The sequence below is a fragment of the Chrysemys picta genome, chromosome 2 (genome assembly GCF_011386835.1).
Source record: "Chrysemys picta bellii isolate R12L10 chromosome 2, ASM1138683v2, whole genome shotgun sequence".
Lineage (NCBI taxonomy): Eukaryota > Metazoa > Chordata > Testudines > Emydidae > Chrysemys > Chrysemys picta.
Window position 1 is genome coordinate 56,261,525 of NC_088792.1, and position 20,811 is coordinate 56,282,335.

At 44.0% G+C, this 20,811-nt stretch overlaps 1 protein-coding gene across 6 annotated transcripts in view; it reads right to left on the reverse strand.

The window, feature by feature from the left end:
* DGKB (diacylglycerol kinase beta) overlaps nt 1-20,811 on the reverse strand; it is a 525,201-nt gene that overhangs the window by 408,204 nt on the left and 96,186 nt on the right. For all 6 annotated transcript variants that reach the window (XM_065583181.1, XM_065583182.1, XM_042856642.2 and 3 more), the window contains exons 3-4: nt 11,491-11,567; nt 4,531-4,551 (exon numbers count right to left, since the gene is read on the reverse strand). In XM_065583181.1, coding sequence (XP_065439253.1) covers nt 4,531-4,551; nt 11,491-11,567 — 98 coding nt within the window. The remainder of the gene's footprint in view (nt 1-4,530; nt 4,552-11,490; nt 11,568-20,811) is intronic.

The window sequence follows — 20,811 nt, forward strand, 5'->3', positions numbered from 1 at the left end:
ACCTAAATTTGGATTATCCTGTATCTTGGAGTGAAAGCAATGGCATTTTGCAAACATCAATAACTCCAATGAAACTGCTGCAGTCATCAGTTAAGTATTTTTAAACAATAATACTATTATAACAATAACAACAACAATACCCCTTTATGTCATGGGGACCATATAGTGTCTTTCTAGTGCATTCTGCCACAAATTATTCTGTATTGTTTAAAAGTTAATTGTCATTTCTTTTATTTATTGTAACTGGCCACTCTTCAGCTGTATCACCCCTGAGATGGTAAAGATTTGATCAGTACAAAAGGTCTGTCTGAAGTAAATGTATAGGCAATTGAAGATAGTGTCATGACACTCCAGCCTTTGGATGTTTGATACATTCTTTTCTGTATGCTCAAATGTAAATAGATTTAATCCAACAGACATCACATGCAAACATCATTCAGGTGCTTGTCCTGCCAAAGCTTGCTTGTTCTGCTGGGACAGTACCATTCTTTTTCCTCCCTGTACTCCCTTGTGACTACCTCCTGTGCTGGTATCTGGGGAAGGCGGGGGAAGGACAAGAGAAATCTAAAGTGTATCTATTCAGGGCAGGTGTGCTTTAGCCTATAAAGGATTTTGTTACAGTAGAACCTCAGAGTTACGAACTGACCAGTCAACCACACACCTCATTTGGAACTGGAAATATGCAATCAGGCAGCAGCAGACACACACACACACACACACACACAGGCAAATACGGTACAGTACTGTGTTAAACATAAACTACTAAAAAAATTAAGGGAAAGCAGCATTTTACTTCTGCATAGTAAAGTTTCAAAGCTGTATTAAGTCAATGTTCAGTGATAAACTTTTGAAAAAACAACCATGACGTTTTGTTCAGCATTACAAACATTTCAGAGTTACCAACAACGTCTATTCCCAAGGTGTTCGTAACTCTAAGGGCATGGCTACGCTGGAAACTTCAAAGCGCTGCCGTGGGAGAAGTGTGAGTGTGGTCATGCGCGAGCGCTGGGAGAGAGCTCTCCCAGCGCTCCTGGTAATCCACCACCATGAGGGGATTAGCTCCCAGCGCTCAGAGCCTGTTTACACTAGCGCTTTAAAGCGCTCAGACTTGCCAAACCAGCAAGTTAGAGCGCTATAAAATGTAAGTGTAGACAAGCCCTAAGGTTCTAATGTATTAGTAAAATAATTTCTAGCTATATAGTATGAAGAGCTATACAGTATGGAATCAAATGTTATTTCTACTTTCTTTTGTGCTACTTAGAAGGCTCTTTCACACCAGGCTTTCTTATCAGCAGCACTATGCTGCATACCACTGGGTCTAATAAACAAAGTAATTAGCTTTGGAGCCACTGCTCACTCCTTCCTCTATAGAGATTTTTATACTGTGAATGTCATTATTTTGTTATATGCAGTGTTGTAGCTGTGTTGTTGTAACCATCTTGGCCCCAGGACTTGAAGAAGAGCTCTGTGTAAGCCAGAAAGCTTGTCTCACCAACAGAAATTGGTCCAAATAGAAGACATCACCTCACCAATCTTGTCTCTCTATTATTTTGTTAATTATACAATATAAACACTAGGACTCACAAAAGTGTCTTGTGATGAACATGACCACAAACCTCTGATGTGTTTTACATTACACCATCTTGGAACTGGAGTTATGGGATATTAGATATCACTATAGAATCTTCTTATAATAATTAAAAAGTTACAGCTTGTAACAAAATATATTTTATATCAATATTCTTGGATACACAATAAAAAGAGAACAATATCTGCCCTGAAGAACACCTTGTTTCTCAAGGTTTCTTGCAGCAAGTAATTTCACAGAAAAACCGCTTTTCAATTGATGTTTCAGCATATCAGTTTAACAACTGTCCCACATTATCCATCAGAGAAGACTGATACAAACTGACTTGCTGTAACCCATAATCAAGTCCAAAACATAAAGACTGTGCTTCTTCTCATTATACTTGTGAGCTCAGAAATGCTTCACCTTTAAAAATTCATCAATAGCCATATAAAAAAATCAATAGCTATCTGAATGAATCTTGCTTCCAACAAAGTGTTTATCTCACTTTTATTTTAAAGTGGATCACTAAACAGTACTTTGAAATACTGTCACATAAAAAGGGATAATGCTTATCCTGCCTCTTAACCATCCATAATTGCTACTATATCACCATCCATAATTGCTACTATATTCATATATTATTTCCATTATGATCCTGATTTTGGAGAGGCTTAGCATTTCAATAATTTCAGCTTCTCGCTTATAAAAGCTGAATCTTGTGTGCACATAAAATCATTTAAAAATAAGTCATATGTCAGTCACAAGTCAGTTTGTAAACAAGGCTGCTGGAAGCCAGTGCGACTGGTGTGTTGATGACAGGCTGCTGGAGTCAGAGCTGCCAGATCAGCGTTTCAACTACATACAGACACTTAGTGTGACCTGCATTCTGGTAAACTGAGAGTAGCCCAACTGAGAGTGGGAGCTACAACAGCAAAGCATTGTAAGGCACCCTGGGTTAGAGGGGCAGGCAGTGACAACCTCTCATTGGTCTAGATTGCACCCCAGAACGTGACAGATACCAACTAGTTACTACAAGGGTGGGCAAACTATGGCCTGGGGGCCGCATCCAGACCTTCAGACGTTTTAATCTGGCCCTCAAACTCCCGCCAGGGAGTGGGGTTAGGGGTTTGCCCTGCACCTGTGCTCCAGCCGAGGAGTGGGATTGGGGGTTTGCCTGGCTCCGCACAGCTCCCAGAAGCAGCGGCACATCTGCCCTCTGGCTCCTACACATAGGGGCAGCCAGTGGGCTCCGTACACTGATCGCAACCCATGCACCGCCCCCACAGCTCCCACTGGCCGGGAACCACGGCCAATGGGAGCTGCAGGGGTGGCGTTTGCAGACAGGACAGCACACAGAGCCGCCGGGCCGGGCCTCCACATAGGAGATGGAAGGGGGACATGACACTGCTTCCGGGAGCTGCTTGAGGTAAGCGCCACCCAGAGCCTGCACCCCTGACCCCAACCCCTTGCCCCAGCCCTGATCCCCCTCCTGCCCTCTGAACCCCTCAGTCCCAGCCCAGAGCACCCTCTTGCACCCCCAACCCCTCATCCGCACCCCCAGCCAGAACCCCCCCCCACCTCCCTGACAAACCCCACAACCCCTACCCCTGCCCGGAGCCCCTTCCCACACCCTGAACTCCTCATTTCTGGCCCCACCCCAGAGCCTGCACTCCCACCCAGAGCACTCACCCTGTCCCACACTCCACCCCTCAGTTTCGTGAGCATTCATGCCCCCCCCATACAATTTCCATGCCCAGATGTGGCCCTTGGGCCAAAAAGTTTGCTCAACCCTGAGTTAGTATGTAATATTTGCTGGCTGACCCGTTCTCTAGTAGTTGGAAAGCTGAGGAACATAATTTTCTGGAATCCCTTGTTGCCACTGTTGGCATAGGCTCTTCAAACATATTGCTGCTTGAGCTGTTATTGAATAATAAACCAATTACATGGAGCATTCACTCCCTCTTCTCATGGTTTCATATCCCAGATAAATATCTTTCATTTACTGTTTTGGGGTCTGGGACATGGATAAACTTGGTATAAATGAAAGCTAAGGAAGAGCTGCACTGGAGTTTTAGAGGTCAGGAACAGTGTTTGACTGCACTACTCAATCTTCCTCACAGACACTTTGTTCCTGAATATAAATCCTGCTTTTTAACATTCCTATACTGAGCACTGAGCCTCTCTAAAGAAGTGGCTACTAACTGTGTTGCACTGGATATGATTTTGCTATGTGGAAAACAAATGTTCTTTGGATATTAGGTGAGATTACAAAATTCATTTTCAATTGTGAACTAAGCAGGATTTACAAACCTTAGAATCACATTGTCTCTGGCCCTCGCGCAGATGTACAGAGGGAAGACACAAGCAGCTGTCAACCTCTAGATTCATCTAGTTAGCTATCTACTGTAGTGTGAATATATTTTGTTGTTTTAGGCTCTGAGCACAACAGGGTAATGTTATTATATAGCTAATTACACTCAAGTTTATATTCTACTCAAATTCTGAAAGTTGGATAGTTTATGGGACTAATTGGCTTTGTATCACACCAGTGTACATGTCAATGACACAGTATGATCATTGAAAGATTATGTGATCATATTAATGCTTCTCAAAAAATAATAGCTCACAGGAACAGAAAACATTTCCAAGAGCTCACTAGAAATTACACATTATCTCGTGGCTGATTATCCTACCTCAGTTTTCCAGGTTGCTCTTAATTACACTGTTAGCAAAATTTTGGACAGTCACAAAGACACAAGTTAAATTCGCCTAATGAAAAACAACATGCTGTCTTAGTAAGAATACACCTTGTTCTCAGCTTCAAATTGTAATACATTACCTGAGAGAGTGGCCACATGAAATATTTATCAATATATGAATGTTTCAGTGGAACCCTGCAAATAAACAATCACTGTTCATATTAGTAATAACAAAAAATCTAATGAAGAAAGATTACTTACTTGATTAAGAATGTCTTGTTTCTGTAGTGCATGCAAAGAAAGAGAGAACACATACTTTATATTAATGCAGTCTATAAAGTAACACTCAGACTCTGTTTTTATAATAGGACTATTTTAGTTGAAAATTTCATTTTGTAGATAAACAGGTTTGAAAGAGAACAAACACATTCCATTAATTTATGTTAGCATAGTTGTTAAAAATGTGTCTAGTCTTGATTAGACTTGCATCTGATGAAGTGGGCATTCACCCACGAAAGCTTATGCTCCAATACTTCTGTTACTCTTAAAGGTGCCACAGGACCCTCTGTTGCTTTTTACAGATTCAGACTAACACAGCTACCCCTCTGATACTAGTCTTGATTAGTTAGACAGTGCAAGCATTTGATTTTTAACCATGCAATGACAGATATCCAAGGAAAAATAACAATGAAAACAATGTCTTGAAACTTTCATCATCAGCCCAGTGTACTTTGTGTAAGTTATCTGTTGTCAACAATGAATGTCAGCAACAGGTGTTGCTGAACCAGTTCTGAGGAGTTTAACTGCAAGCACAAAGAAGGATAGACTCTGGTCAGCACCTTTTAAAAAAACGTGATGAAATGCTGTGTTTCCTATCATTTGTACAATAAGTAAATCAAAACAGTGCTTTGGATGAAGGGATTGTAGTCACTTTTTCCATTTATTCACAAATGCTCAAAACTACTTCAGAGTAAAAAATACCACTCTAGATTTATTTATAGAAGATGTGATCTGGGTATGAATTATATCAAATGCCCCAAAACCTAGTTAACACCCAGTTAAGATTACTGGTGCCTCATGCTCTTCCAGAATGTTGAGTTCAGCTAATCTCAAATCTTTAAAAACCAGAAAATATAGAATTAAGGTACATGCCATTGAAACCTTAACTTTGCCCCCTGCAGCTGGTAATTTCCAACAAAAAAATATCTGCATACACTCTAGTACTGTGTTAAGTGTTGCTGTAATGAATAGTGGAGGGATTAGCTGGAGAAGCTTCGAAGAGCTGTAATTGTGATAGAAGGAGATCTGGAACACCCCTTCCTATGTGTTTATGATAAAGGAAAGACATGCTTTTGTACCAATCAGAGATCCAGTATGCCTTACTGCAGCGCTGAGTTCTGTTGGTTGTGTCAGTAGCAGTAAGTAAGGGGTTTCTTGCCATGAGGATTGTCAGCAGTGAGGCAGGATAGGAGAGTAGTCTGTGGGTTTAATGATGGGTAAGTAAAAATACAGTGCTAGACAGAATCCTGGGGATAAGGACAAAAGGGTTGTACAAAGGGATTTTTCTAATATTGGGGGTGTTCCTCTGATGTAGGCTCAGTATTTGAGTACACAGCAGGTGTAGATAGCTCCTGTTCAATGCACCTCACCTAAACATAAGTTTGATTCACCAAAGAGAAGTTGTTAGATCTGTCTTACAGTGATCATGTGCCCTATTCCCTGAGTGTGCTGCACTAACTACAGGGGCAGAGGTTTTGTATGTGTTTTATGGCCATGCTGGGCCAGTGCTCAAAGGGAGGTAAGGACACATTTGTATGTACCTTAGCTTTGTATTTCCTAGTTTTCAGAAGTTTGTTTACATTACCTTCATGGGTGCTGAAAGGCCTGAAAGAGTGGGGGGCCAAGCCCCTACCTCCCAATGGCCTGACCCTCCCAGAGCCCCAGCCCCCCCCATCCCACCCTCCCAGAGCCCCAGCCCCTCCCGCCAGCTTCACATTCCTGGAGCCCCTCTCTCCTCCCGCCAGCATCCCCTACCAGAGCACCTGCCCTTCCCATCAGCTTCATCCTACTGGAGCCCCTGCTCCCTCCCACCAGCCTCATCTTCCCAGAATGCCTGCTTCCCCCCCCCCCCCCACACACACACAGACACACTCCTTACCTTACGTTCCCTGATGACCAGCCTGAAACCCTTGGGGAATAGGCCCTTCCTGCTTCCCAGACCCAGCAGGTCCCCGACACCAAGAGGAGCTGTTTTATTAGCCAACAGATGAGGTCCCGACTGCCAGCATGTGCCTCAGTGCAGACCGGTACTAGGGTTGCCAACTTTCTAATTGCACAAAGCCAAACACCCTTGCCCCGCCCAGCCCCTTCTCTGAGGCCCCACCCCCGCTCACTCCATCCCTCCTCCCTCCATCACTTGCTCTCTCCCACCCTCACTCACTTTCACCAGGCTGTGGCAGATGGTTGGTGTGCAGGAGGGGGTGGGGCCAAAAATGAGGCATTCAGGATGTAGAAGGGGGTTCCGGGCTGGGAAGCCCTGCTATGCTGCTTACCAGAATTTTAACAGCCTGGTCAGCAGTGCTGACCGGAACTGCTAGGGTCCCTTTTCAACTGGGCGTTGCGGTCAAAAACAAGATGCCTGGCAACCCTAATCGGGACCCGGATGCTGGCCAACTGGATCATATCATGATGCGCTCCCTCCCAGCCAGGTTTTAAAGAGGGGGGGGGGCGGAAGCAATGGCCCTTCAGGCACTGGAACTTTTATAGAACTGGGCAGGGCCAAGGCCAAAGTGCCGGAGGAGTTATACTTAAATATCCTACAGAAAGTGCATATGTTTCTTTTGTTAGAAAGCAGGGGACATGGCCCTCCCACTTTTAAAAGTGGAGGGAGCCCCCTGACTGCCCCAGTTCCAGCGCCAGTGATTACCTTTCCTTTTTTTATTTCCTGCTTTTCAGAGATTTAAGTTGAACTGATTTCAACATTCTGGAAGGACACAGGACAGCATTGGGCAACCTTAACTCTGTATTAACAAAGATTTGGGGAATTTAATTTCCGTGGCTTTTAAGTAAGTAATTTATCAACACCCCCAGGTACCACAGATCAGCTCTCTTTCTCCCCTGCCACTGACTCCTTAGCAACAATTACCCTGGCCAGAGAATGCACCGGCTGCCTCCGCATCATTATATCTCAGATCTCTCTGCCTGTCTAGTACAGCCTGTTTCTCTCTTCTGAACTGTCCTCCGCAAGAAGAGGCAGGCATCAACATGAGACCCGTAGGCTGAGCAGAGGATGTGGGAACAAGTATGGAGTCAGTGGGGATATTTTTTGAAGGGGGAACAGACATTGTGGATGATGTGAGAGGAAGGATGGTCCAGGATAAGGACATGGGACTTAGGAGACCCAGGTTTAATTCTTTGCTCTGTGACAGACTCCCTGTGTGACCTCAGTCAAGTCAACTAGACATTCTGTATCTCAGTTTCCTATCTGTAAAAATGGGGATGACAGCACCTTCCTACCTCATGGGATCTTGTGAGGGTAAATACTAAAGATTGTGAGACACTCAGATGCTATTAGTACCTATCATTGTTTGATTGATGGGTCTGGGGGATGAGGGAGACAAAGCTGAAGACCCCACAGCATCCTCCATGCACCGCTCTGACCCCTTCTTTCCACCTCACCCTCTTCTGCACAGTTTCCACACCACCCCTCACCTGCTCTGACTCATATATTCCCACTAACTGCCGAGATCACTACTACTGCCCCAGTCCCTCCAACATGCCCGTTATTCCAAGCCACCCTCATGCACACCTACTATGCCAAACGCCTACACACACACACACACACACACACACACACACACGCTGCTTTGAGTACCCCCTACACACACACATACACACAAACACACCAACTCCACCTTGCCACTTCATGCTACCAGGAGTGGCCATAGAGAGGTGGGAAAGTGGTGAACCTGTGAGGAGTGCATGTACCAGCTGGAGGCAGAAAGGGTCAGGAGAATGGAGTTGCAGAGTCACTACCCCAAAAATTGGGGACAAGCATATGGGAAGAGACTCTACACATTCATCTGCAGCATAGAAGGCTTACGGTGTGTATACATTGCAATAAAAGATCTGCAGCTGGCCCAGGTTAGCTGACTCAGGCTCGTGTGGCTATAAAATTGCAGAGTAAACATTCGGGCTTGAGCTGGAGCCTGGGCTCTAGGATCCCGCGAAGGGGGAGGGTCACAGTACATTACAATTTTATATGCAGCCTGAGCTGAGTTAGCTGACCTGGGCCAGCCACGGGTCTTTTATTGCAGAGTAAACATAACCTCAGAGAGATGAAGTGGCCCATTTCATGTTAATGACATGATCTCAGCTAAATGAGAACACCCCAGGGAGATCAATACAGCTTTAAACAATGGCTCTGAGACACGTGAACTGCTCTATTAATCTCAGTGGGTGTTCTTATTCCTCTCCCCAGTGACTGCACTTGTGAGCCTGTGCTGTGCACCAAGCGTGCCCATTCGCAGCCCCTCACCTTAGTCTTAGCACTGGGTGCAAGTTCCAAGAATGCCTGTTCTCAGCTTCCCACACAGAGGCTCCTCCAGACCCCAGCTCACATGGGGACATAGAGATGGGCCCCGCAGGAAATAGATACCCTTGTAAAGTAGCTTTACTAAGGGTAAATGTCCCCAAAAGTATAAAATCCCCTTGACATAGGTGGATAGTAGCAACACACCCACCTATTGCTCTCACATTTCTGACAAAGGCAGGACCTCAAACTCACAGTTCATAAGGCAGCCTAGGTTCAATGGCCACAGCATGTCCCCCTGAACCACACAATTGCTGAAACAGCCTACCTTGAAACAGTCTTGTTACAACAAAAGCCCTGGTCTTGCTATACCTAAACATTTCATTGTCTTTGGCTCCATCTACTTTCTTAACTTAACCTTGACTATTTCTTCAATAGAGCTCTTCTAAAGGGCCAGTGGGTGCCTTGCACTAGCTGAGATAAATCCTGAATAACTGAGATGAGTTTTAGGGGCTCATCCCCTAGCGAGTCTAAAAGGCTGCTCCAAACTATGCCGGCTGACAATGACTACAGTGAGACTGAAATGACATCTGCGAATCAGTGGTCTTTACAGAAGCCTCAATCACATTCCCTACACCAAAAGCAGGCAGAGGGAATGGCATAGGAGCTGCTACAATCAGGTCCATGGCACTGGAGGGTCCCTCCCTACATTGGATAAGCTTCTGATGGCCAAGTTCATCATCTCCAATGCTGCACTAACTTCCCAATCTGACCACTCTGCACAGGTTTATGTGACTCTACAAGGTGAAAGACAATGAAGAAACAAGACCCCATGATTTCAAAACTCAGTTTTGAATGTCAAAAAGATAATAATTGTACTGGAGCAATCTGATTATTAAAGTGGCATATAATGAAGAATTGCAGTACAACAGCACTAGAGTGGAATACAGCATTGAACCCACAGGGCAAGGGGAAGTCTGGAACATGAGATTGTTTAGACACTTTTATCTCCATAAATATAGCACACTACAAAGTTTCATAGCATAGCTCCAGGCATAAAAATAATGCAGATTCAAGATAATCAGTCAAGGACAATTCATTGCTCGACGGCAGTGGTTCTCAACCCACGGGCCGTTTGTGGCCCAATCAGCACACCGCTGATTGGGTAGTATATATATTGTGTGCATGTGGCCCATAATGATAAATAATTTGAGAACCACTGCTCTACAGATCCAGAGGTACATATAAAAATGTGTACAGATCCAGAGGTCAGGTAAAATTACTTATTATTGTATTTTACCGCCACAATTTAAAGTATCACACAAGATCTCAAAGTTCAAGGGGCTTTAGCTGGTTTACTTGCCAATGTTTAATATATACAATACAAAGTAATATATGGGAACTTATTCACAACATAAAGTTTACTTAGCACAAGTGCTCTCATATGCTCTCATATTATGAATTCCATATAAGTCTCAGAAAAATATGCCAACAAGGAAAATAAATATTGGGCTATTTAGCTATTTTGATATATACTATATGCATGTTCTAAAGAGCATTATCTGGCTTTATTCCATAGGTTTAAATAGAAAAAAACTCAAAGATAAACAGAAATGCTTTTTCTTATATATATATAAAATACTGATTAAGAACCCATATCCATACATGAGAACTTCCTACAAAGATTGAGGACAACACCAAAAGCAGCATAAATTTTGCAGCTCCCTGTTCAGCTAAGGATTCCCTACATATCACTAAAAAAAGTTAATATTTAAAAAAAAGTTTATGAAAACCAGTCAAGGTCCTACTTTTTAAGGCCTACATTTTAAGGCCTGAATGGACCAATGTGATCATCTAGTGCCCCTACTCCTCCTTAACAATAATGGGCATTATATCTGTGTCTGCTATAACTCCAAATCAGAATTCATATTCAAGGCCCTGTATGTAGCTTTTGTAGCAGCACTGATACAGGAAATGATTGCTGCTGGTTGACAACCATCACGCTGGACACAGTGAGCTACCTCTCCTTACTACCGCAATTACAGAACCTAACAATGCATTGGAGAATTTCCTAATATTACTCTCAGGCAATTTGCAATTCAGGCAAATATTCCTCACTCCCAAAATAATGATACAACAAGGTGTTTGCGTCCTTATGTAGCTAGGATTAAGGTGGCATGTGAAGCAGCACCACAAATAAGCATTGCCTGATTTTCCTAAGTTTGTTTTGAATTTGGCATTATGAAGTCCCACATCCCAGAAGGATATATGGAGCACAAGGCATTGTTCTGTGGCAGCATCTTAACTTCACCTCAAAGATTTTTGTAAGTGATTTTTTTTTTTAATAAAAGAGCAACTATAACTTTGTTTACACAAATAAATTACTCATCAGAATAAACATGTGTTCTCTGGCTTTTGAATGATGAACTAGATCACTTATTGAGGTCCCTTCCAGCCCTACATTTCTATGCTTCTATGAAATAATCATATTAATAAATCCTTTTAGTTAAATAAATCCTTTTTTTAGTTCTTCAGTATATGTTTTACTTTCAAAAGAATAGAGCATCACTCCAAGCAGCAAATTTGTATATAATTATCTATTTATAAATGCTTATTCTGCCATGCCATTTTTAAAACATTTTTTTACATTAATCACATTTTTAAACCACTGAATAAAAAAGAAGAATTACCCCTTCAGGATTATATTTTGCTAGCACACCATTACCATGGAATTCTTCCAGAACATCCTTAATTTTCTTGGTGGAGTCTAGAACAAAATAGAAAAAAATAACAGGAAATTGATTTATACGGTATGAACTGTAGTCAAGAAAAGCATTATTTGTTTCAGATTGGGTTTGTGCTGTTGAGAATATAGTCTCTTTTCAAAGTGCATGCGTAATCTCCTCTAGGAGTATGGGAATTACCAGCGCAGTAAGAAGAGAACATATTGTACCCTCCAATTTAATAAAAACAAAGACAAAAACCATTTGAAAAATTGTATACTCTGTGACTTAATCTTTGACTGTGGTTGAATGACACATTTCAGAAAAGGCTGTTCGCATCATGTCTTTAAGTCACTTTTGCACTCCCCTGATCCTGTGCCAGCTGCGGATCAGGCTAGTCCTCCCCCGTGTAAGTTAGATGTTTTCAGGCATAGGTCCCAATGGACACAAGGGTCATGAAAGTAGCCAGGACACACCAGAATGCAGGGAAGACCAGAGCAATGCCCATTCTCCACAACCATGTCTTCTATACCAGCCACAGGGAAGGGCATAGATGCCATTGCACCAACTCTACACAACTCAAGTACACCTCGATATAACGCTGTCCTCGGGAGCCAAAAAAACCTTACTGTGTTATAAGTGAAACCGCGTTATATCCAACTTGCTTTGATCCGCCGGAGTGCGCAGCCCCGCCCCCCTGGAGCACTGCTTTACCGCGTTATATCCAAATTCGTGTTATATCGGGTCGCGTTATATCGGAGTAGAGGCGTCTTCTCTTATCAGGGCCAGCTATGCAAGTGTTAGAGTTATTTTACCCCAGCAGAGTGGTGCAAAGCAACACTACTCTTTAACTTTTCTATTTTCTTTTTCCCCGCCATTATAAATGTTAAACTGAAATAGAATGATTTTAAGCACTCCACCTGCAGGGAATGCTCTGCAGGTATTGACTTGCAACTGGTAAATAATTTTCAACTGACATTCTGATTGCTCACTATTAATACAAAAATTTCAATAACTATTCACTGTGCAAATCCCTGGACTCGGATTCTTTCAAAACACGGCGTTCACTTACACATGACCATCTCATGTTATTTCAACCAGCTAACAGAAACTAACAACTCAGTCATGTCTTAAAATAGCTTTCAGTAGGCACCTTAATTTACAAATAGCAGGCCTAGCTCTATGGGGTTTTTTAAGTTACATCAGCAAAATACAATACTGTGGTAGCTTTTGAGAGTTAAAAGAAATTTACCATCTGCAAATTGACTTAAAAAAAGAAAATGCATCTTTAAATCAATAAATAGACCTGAAAGGGAAATATGGCACCAAGGAGGAATGTATGTAATAAAAAAAAAGTCTTGGTTGTAACACATTACAAACTGAGGGGAAACAATTTCAGAGCAGTTCAAGCACTGTAAGAACTAATGCTTTCACAGTTACATTATAATGAAAGTACCGGACAAAATAGCTCTGATGGTCTTTAGCCCACACAAGCCTCTCCAGCATGACAATATTGCGATCCATCAGAGAAGACTCCTCAGCCCCCTAAGAGCCCAGCAACGAACCCCCTTGGCAGACATAACCTTTGTATTGAGGGATAGCCAAATAAGACACTATAATGAGAGAGACTGTTGCTAATTGCTGTCTTGTTCCATGATCTAAGGCAGAGGTCCCCAACCCGGTGCCCGCGGGCGCCATGGCGCCTGCCGGGGCGTCTAAGTGCGCCTGCGTACTGGCTGGCAAACGAGCATCTGCCGAAATGCCACTGACAAGCAGCAGCATCCAGAAGCGTCGCTGCTGAAATGCTGCCGATTTTCGGCGGCGACGCCTGTGGATGACGCTGTTTGTCGGCGGCATTTCGGCGACGACGCCTATTGACACTGCCGCTTGTCGGCAGCATTTCGGCGGATGCTCGTCCGCCGCCACGGTCCTCCGTGGCTCGTCATCTGGCACCCACCAGACGAAAAAGTTTGGGGACCACTGATCTAAGGTGTGTGGATGCCCTACAATCTGAAATGCACCAAACAAGTTCACTTCATTTTCTAGACCAAAAAAAAAATCTTTGTAATAAGGAAAACAGCACTGTATAATGTGAATTATATGCTATGTTAAGAACGCAGATACAGGGCAAAATTAGCCCTATTTGTATTATTAAACATTAATGTGATTGCAGTGCCCAGAGGAGGCCTGAATCAATACAGTATTAGGGCCCCACTGTGCTAAATGCTGCATAAACTCATATTCCATGCACAGAAGCACTTCAGGCTCTAATGCCCTGATCCTACAAACATTTAGTCATCTGAGGAACTGCATGGAGAAAGCACTCAGTTGGATGAGATCCTTCCTTTTGGGCCGCATTCAGAGCTTGCTGTTGGACAACTTCTCCTCTTTTACTGGACCCCTCACACTTGGAGTCTCTCAAGGATCTATTCTACTAACCATCCTGCTGAATAACCATATGAACACACCCGCACTATATCCTAATCATTTCCCATGCTGATAGCGAAGTCATCCAACTATCTGAGAGCCTGGACTGAGATCAGAAGTGTATGAAAGGTGGATGGCTGAAACTAAATCCGAGGAACACAAAGCTGATGTTGGTGGGAAGACAAGTAGGAAGAATAGACAAATATAAAAATTCGCCCTTTGTGGGGCAGAAGCTACCCCCAAATAAAAGCCTCCCCTTTCTGAAGTGTTATAAGGTTGAGTCAAGGCTTTCTATCAGAAATGGCCGTACCTCTTCCTTCTTTTGTTTTCCCATCTGTATTTTTATTCATCTTTAAACAAACATTATATACACATGTAACTGTAATTAATACAGTGTTACCAACAAGTTGGATATGTTTCTTATAACTTCAGAAAATTTTTAATTCTGCTCCCAGCAGTAATGCTTAAAAAAAAAATGTTTTCAAGTAGAACAAAGATGCGGAAAGTTTCAGCAATAGCATCTCTACCCCTTCCCTTTATGCATGCCAGCTGGACCCTGTGGTCTAATGACATACTTCTCCCATACTCTGCATACCTGTCATTGAAAAGGAGGGATGAGGGTCTAAGTCAGGGATCAACAACCTTTGGCACGTGGCTCGCCAGGGAAAGCCCCTGGCGGGCCGGGCCGGTTTGTTTACCTGCCGCGTCCACAGGTTCAGCCGATCATGGCTCCCACTGGCCACGGTTCACCTTCCCAGGCCAATGGGAGCTGCAGGAAGCGGAGCAGGCCAAGGGATGTGCTCGCCACCGCTTCCCGCCTCCCCCATTAGCCTGGAGTAGCGAACTGTGGCCAGTGGGAGCCGTGATCGGCCGAACCTGCGGATGCGGCAGGTAAACAAACCGGCCCGGCCCGCCAGGGTGCTTACCCTGGCGAGCCGCGTGCCAAAGGTTGCCGATCCCTGGTCTAAGTTCTGCCTGGGTTGCCCCAGCTCCCCAGGAGTCTTAAATTCTGGACAGGCAGTATATTCATCATAGGCACAATGTGATGTATCTCCCAACAACTGAGGCATGGTCATTTATCATTTCCCTTTGTTTATAGTCTTTCAAGCAGTTTTCAATCCATAGGATAGTATTAATATCCAATCCAACTTGAATGAATTTTTTAAAATGTCATGAGACAATATATCAGTTTTTTTTTAAAAATCCAAATATATTATATCTACTGCCTGCCCTTCATTCACTAGGTCTATCAGAAAAGAAATCAAGTTCTCCTTTCACAGTTTTGGTAACATAAACCAATACTGGGAGCATGTTCAGCCCAGCTCGCTTTAATAGGTTTCCATAAAAGGACTTGTAAGATCATTTCCAAGCATCATTACTACATGAAGACCACATCAAATAAAATAAGAAATATTGGTTCGGAAAGTTATAAGCCAGTGAAAACAGGAAGATCCAACGAAACACCTTCTCAACCATACTGATAATTAAAATAGCTAATGAGTAAATGCTTCCTGGGAAAACTAAACAAATTGCAAAATATGATGTAGATCAGACGTAATTCAAAAAGGAAACAAAGCGATTAATCATCCAATGAATAATTATTATCCTTCTTTGTGAGGAAACCATTCTAACAAGTAATTGATGTGGAAACACTGCTTCTGCAAGCAGGACTAAGTATTGATCAAAAGTAGGCAATTTCAACTTGTGTGTGTTTCTTTGGGGATAGGTAGGTGAACATACATCCTATTTTGACTGGGACAGTCCCTTTTTTTAAGCTCTGTCCTGATCTTTTTTTGGGGGGGAGGGGGCGGGGGCGCAAAAGTGATGATCAGTTGGCAAGAACAAATGGGACAAATGCCCACTTTTGGCCAAAATGGCCAAAAATGTGCAGGAGAGACAAATGGTTATGCCAGCTCTGCGGGGGGCGAGGGGGAAATCAGGCCTCCAGTGAGCAGCAACAGCCATGTGGGGGAGCAGGCAGGGCTCTGAGCAATTCCAGTCCCATGCAGGGGGCAAGCTGGGCTCAGATGAGAGCTCTGCATGGGGAGAGCGGGGAGCAGGACACAGGCCAGCCCCATGTGCGAGCGGGTGGCGAGAGGGACACGGCATGGGCGAGTGGCTTGGGCCAGACCTATGCGGTGTCCCATTTTCCCTTTGATAGGTTAGCAGGGGGTTAGATGGATTTAAGCAGGCTCTGGGTGTTATTTGGGGGCTATGGGACAGACAGGTTTGGGGGTCATGGCGAGGAGAATGGGGTGACTGTGGGAGGTGTTTATGTGGGGGTCTATGGCAGGAGGGGGCTGGGAATGCAGGGAATGGGGTGGCGATGCCGGTGGCCCCAGCTGGCTGTAGTTGTGTCTGGCTTCCTCCTGTGCAGCCTCTTCACCTCTCCTCTCCTCCCTCTGACTCCCTGCCTTCAACCCCAGCTCTTCTTGCAGAGACCAGAGCTGTGGGACAGACTTGCCACCACCACACCAAGGATGGGGCAGGCTCGCTGGCCACACTGGGGATGAATTCTGCCTGCAGCACTATGCCAGGGCCCCATAGACTTGTCTCACCAATTACTGCTGGTCTCTGGGGACTCTCCCTGCTTGTCATGCTGATGGGCACCCAGGCGGCTCAATGCCAAGCTGGTCCTGGTGCCGCCAAACGCAGAGCTTCGCCTGATGAGCTGGGCTGTGTGCATGGGCAACAGGGTGGCTCTGATTTGGGGGGACTGAGTTCCCTCTAGCCCTAGCTACCTGCTGCCTATACATATTGAGAGAAAATCCCTACCCCAAAAACCTTACAATCTCATTTGTCAGACAAAGAAGTCATCTTATTCATAATTTACAGATGGGGAACTGAGACTCAGAGAGATTAAGGATCTTATTCTGCACATTTAACTGTACAAACTAAGGGGCCTGAGTGATTTTAATGGGACTACTTTGTTAAGCACATGAACAAGTCTTCAGGAATGAAGCCTAAACGACTTGCCCAAGGCCACACTGTCAGTCTGTAGCACAGCTGCAAACTGAATCCAGGTTTCCTCAGTCCTAATACATGACCTTAAACACAAGACCACCATTTTTCTTAAATACATACGTTTATGCATGAAAATTCTAGTATGTAGAGGTGAAGAGATTGTGGTACAATGGCATTACTCAGGAGAGGGGAAAAACACAATAATCATCCAAAGTGAATGCCAATCGAACCACTGTGTGGTTCCAGTACATACTATTATGGCCATGGGAAGCCCCTTTGGAGTTTAAACATTTGCACATCAGACTTTATCTGTTGAAATAAAATGAGTGTGTTTAGGTTTTTAGTTAGCTTGTGGCTTTTTATGGCCAGTTTTGTTTTTCTGTTTTTGTTTTTCTGTTTTTATCATTACAATTAGTATGCAGTAATCACTTTATTATTTATTGTTTTCCGTGTGTTTTGAGACCTTGGTTGCACACTGTTTTATATCCCTGAAAATATGTTCTCTTGTGCTTCTTTGGACTTTGTTTTTTCTCTTTATGGATGTATCACTTCCCTATTGAACTTGTTAAAAGAAATAATGGAAATACAGTTTAAAGATCCCAAGAAACAATTTACCCAAGCTTCAACATTTCCTTCCCGTCAGACACAACAGTGACCTCGTTATGAGCCAAATCCTGCTCGTTTTACTCACATGAGAAGTCTTACTGATGTCTATGGGACTTGCACAGCACCACAATAAGATCCTACTTTATGACGAGGGCTCCCAGGTGCTATGGTAATACAATTATTAAAATATTATTATTGATGATATCCAAATAAGTAGAGCAAGCAGGATTTGGCCTTGTACTTTTGTGGGGCAGAAAGGAGATGAGTGCCAGGTAATGTTAAAAATAAAATCACAAAAAGAAAACAAACAATTATTAAAATTGATAATTGGCAGAAAACAAATAATTAGAATTAATTGCTTCTCCTACAACTAGTTCAGGAAAATAAATCAAGAGATAGAATTAATTATTATGGTTACTAATGACACTGCATCACATAAAAGTTACCAAGGATTCTTTTTCCTATACATTATGGAATGCCACAAAATAAATAAATTAGCTTGACTTTGAAATCAAATGTTTATTCAAGTAATCAAAAATGATAAAAGAAACCAAACAACTAAATCAAGAATTATGCAAATGACCTACTTCAAATAAAAAGAAAAATACTGACTGATACAATATAGCAACTTTTAAAGCACCCTCTTAAGTAAACATGAAATTCTAAAATATAAAATAAATTAAAACAAGGTTGGTTAACTATATTGAGCAGACTAATAGTTTAAATTGAATATAAAATTCAAAAAACTAGGAGCATCAACCACCATGATATTCACTCGGTTATTTAAGATATTAACAGCATCAACAGTTTGTTTATCCTAATTAAGGTTAACTAGTAGATGAGAATTTTTAATATAATTAAATGGCTAAATTTAAATAAATAGTATCAGATAACGAAGTATACTTTTAAATGAAGTAACTAAATTATAACAACTATAATTCAACTTGATAGCAACACTTAATTAAAGAACAGTTTAGGACAAAACTAAATAGGACAATATAATTTAAAGTAATCAATTTAAAACAAAAGCTAGCTAAACCTTTTCTATTTCTTTACTTCTGTCTTAAGAAACAAATATTCTGAGAGCTAAGTATGAATTTTAGGCAAATTCACAGTCATATGATCATTATTGCTCAAAATTAATCAGTATTTAGATACACATACCCTAGTTGAAATGGTTACAACACATAACAAAAGCTGGGGTACAAGAATCATCCAATGTGATTATTATACAACAATGCAGAGCAGATAGGATTAGCTTGGATTTGGTGGATTTAGTAGGCTAAAGGTTGGAAATGACAAAAAGATCATAATACAGCTAGTACATAAGGTTGCAATCTGAATTTTGGGCAAGGTAAACAGTTTAGAAAAGTTGAGTTAGATGTGAGGGAGCTACTCTTGTCTTTCAGTTAATGTGGAGAAGAGAGAGACTTTTTAGATCTGAGGTGGGCAAACTACGGCCTGCGAGTCATTTTAAACTGGCCCAAGAACTCCCGCTGGGGAATGGGGTCTGAGGCTTGCCCCACTCCGGCATTCCAGCTGGGGAGCAGGATTGGAGGCGCACCACATGGCTCCTGGAAACCGCGGCATGGCCCCGCTCCAGCACTCCAGCTGGGGCACAAGGCCGGGGACCGCACCACACAGCTCCCGGAAGCAGCTGCATGGCCCCGGTCCAGTGCTCCAACCAGGGCGCAGAGTCGGGGGCCACATCACGCAGCTCTCAAGACATGGCACAGTTCCCCTCCGGCGCTCCAGCTCAGGAGCAGGGTCGGGGGCTGCTCCACGCAGCCCCCGGAAGACAAGGCATGGCCGGGCTCCGGCTCCTACGCGCTCCAATGGCCCCCTGTGGCGCTCCAATGGGAACTGCAGGGGTGGTGCCTGCGGGCAGGGCAGCGTGGAGAGCTGCCTGGCCACACCACCGCATAGGAGCTGGAGAAGGGACATGCTGCTGCTTCCGAGAGCCGCTTGAGGTAAGCGCTGCCTGGAGCCTGCACCCTGAACCTCTCCCCGCACCCCAACCTCCTGCCCCAGCCCTGATTCCTCTCCCTCCCTCCGAACCCATCAATCCCAGCCCGGAGCACCCTCCTGCACCCCAAATACCTCATCTCCAGCCCCACCCCAGAGCCCGCACCCCCAGCCAGAGCCTGCACCCCTTTCCGCACCCCAGCCCCTGCCCCAGCCCTGATTCCCCTCCTGCCCTCCAAGCCCCTCAATCCCAGCCCAGAGCACCCTCTTGCACCCCAAATACCTCATCTCCAGCCCCATCCCAGAGCCCACACCCTGAAGCCAGAGCCCTCACACCTCCCCCCCCCCCCCCGGCAGCCCAACCCCAATTTTGTGAGCATTCATGGCCCGCCATACAATTTCTATTCCCAGATGTGGCCCTCGGTCCAAAAAGTTTTCCCAACCCTATTTTAGGTACAGATGGTCGCAGACAAAGCACACATACATATAATGTATAAACACTATCAAGAAAAGTATGATATGCAGAAAAGTAATGAAAGGAGCACAATACTTAGTAATTAGAATAGACAAAGGTAAACCAGTAGCAGTTACCATTCACACACAAAAATGGAAATGAGGCTAGTTTGGAGTGTAAAGAATTAAAGCAGGGGTGGCCAAACTTACTGACCCTCTGAGCCGCGTAGGATAATCTTCAGAAGTTTGAGAGCCGCAGGGCGCGCCTGCCAGGGCTCGGGGCTTCTGCCCTGTGGGGCGTGCCTGCTGGGGTTCAGCCCCACTCCTGCTGAAGCCCCAAGCCTCAGCACACGTGCCCTGAGCCCCAGCGTCCCCCCATGGGGCTAAAGTCCTGAGACCCCCTTCATCACAGGGCAGAAGCCCCTACCCCCCACCACCCTGCCACAGAGCAGAACCTCCATCTACCAGATTGGGCAGCGTGTGGGGGGAACGGGGGCAGGGAGGGATTCACAAGCCACACTTTAACTGTAAAAGAGCCACATGCAGCTCATGAGCCGTGGTTCAGCCACGCCTCAATTAAAGCATTAGGCAACTCTGGGCTGGTCTCCACTACCACTTAAGTCGATGTAACTTATGTCACTCAGGGGTGTAAAAAAGACACCCCTCTGAGCAATGTAAGTTACATCGATATAAGCACTGTCCACACTGACGCTTGTCATCAGGAGACGCTTTCCCGCCGACATAGCTTCCGCCTCTCTCGGAGGTGGAGTAATTATGCCAACGAGAGAACGTTCTCCTGTCTGCATAGTGCGTCTTCACCAGATGCGCTGCAGCTGCGCCAACGTAGTGCTCTAGTGTAGACTTGCCCTTTGT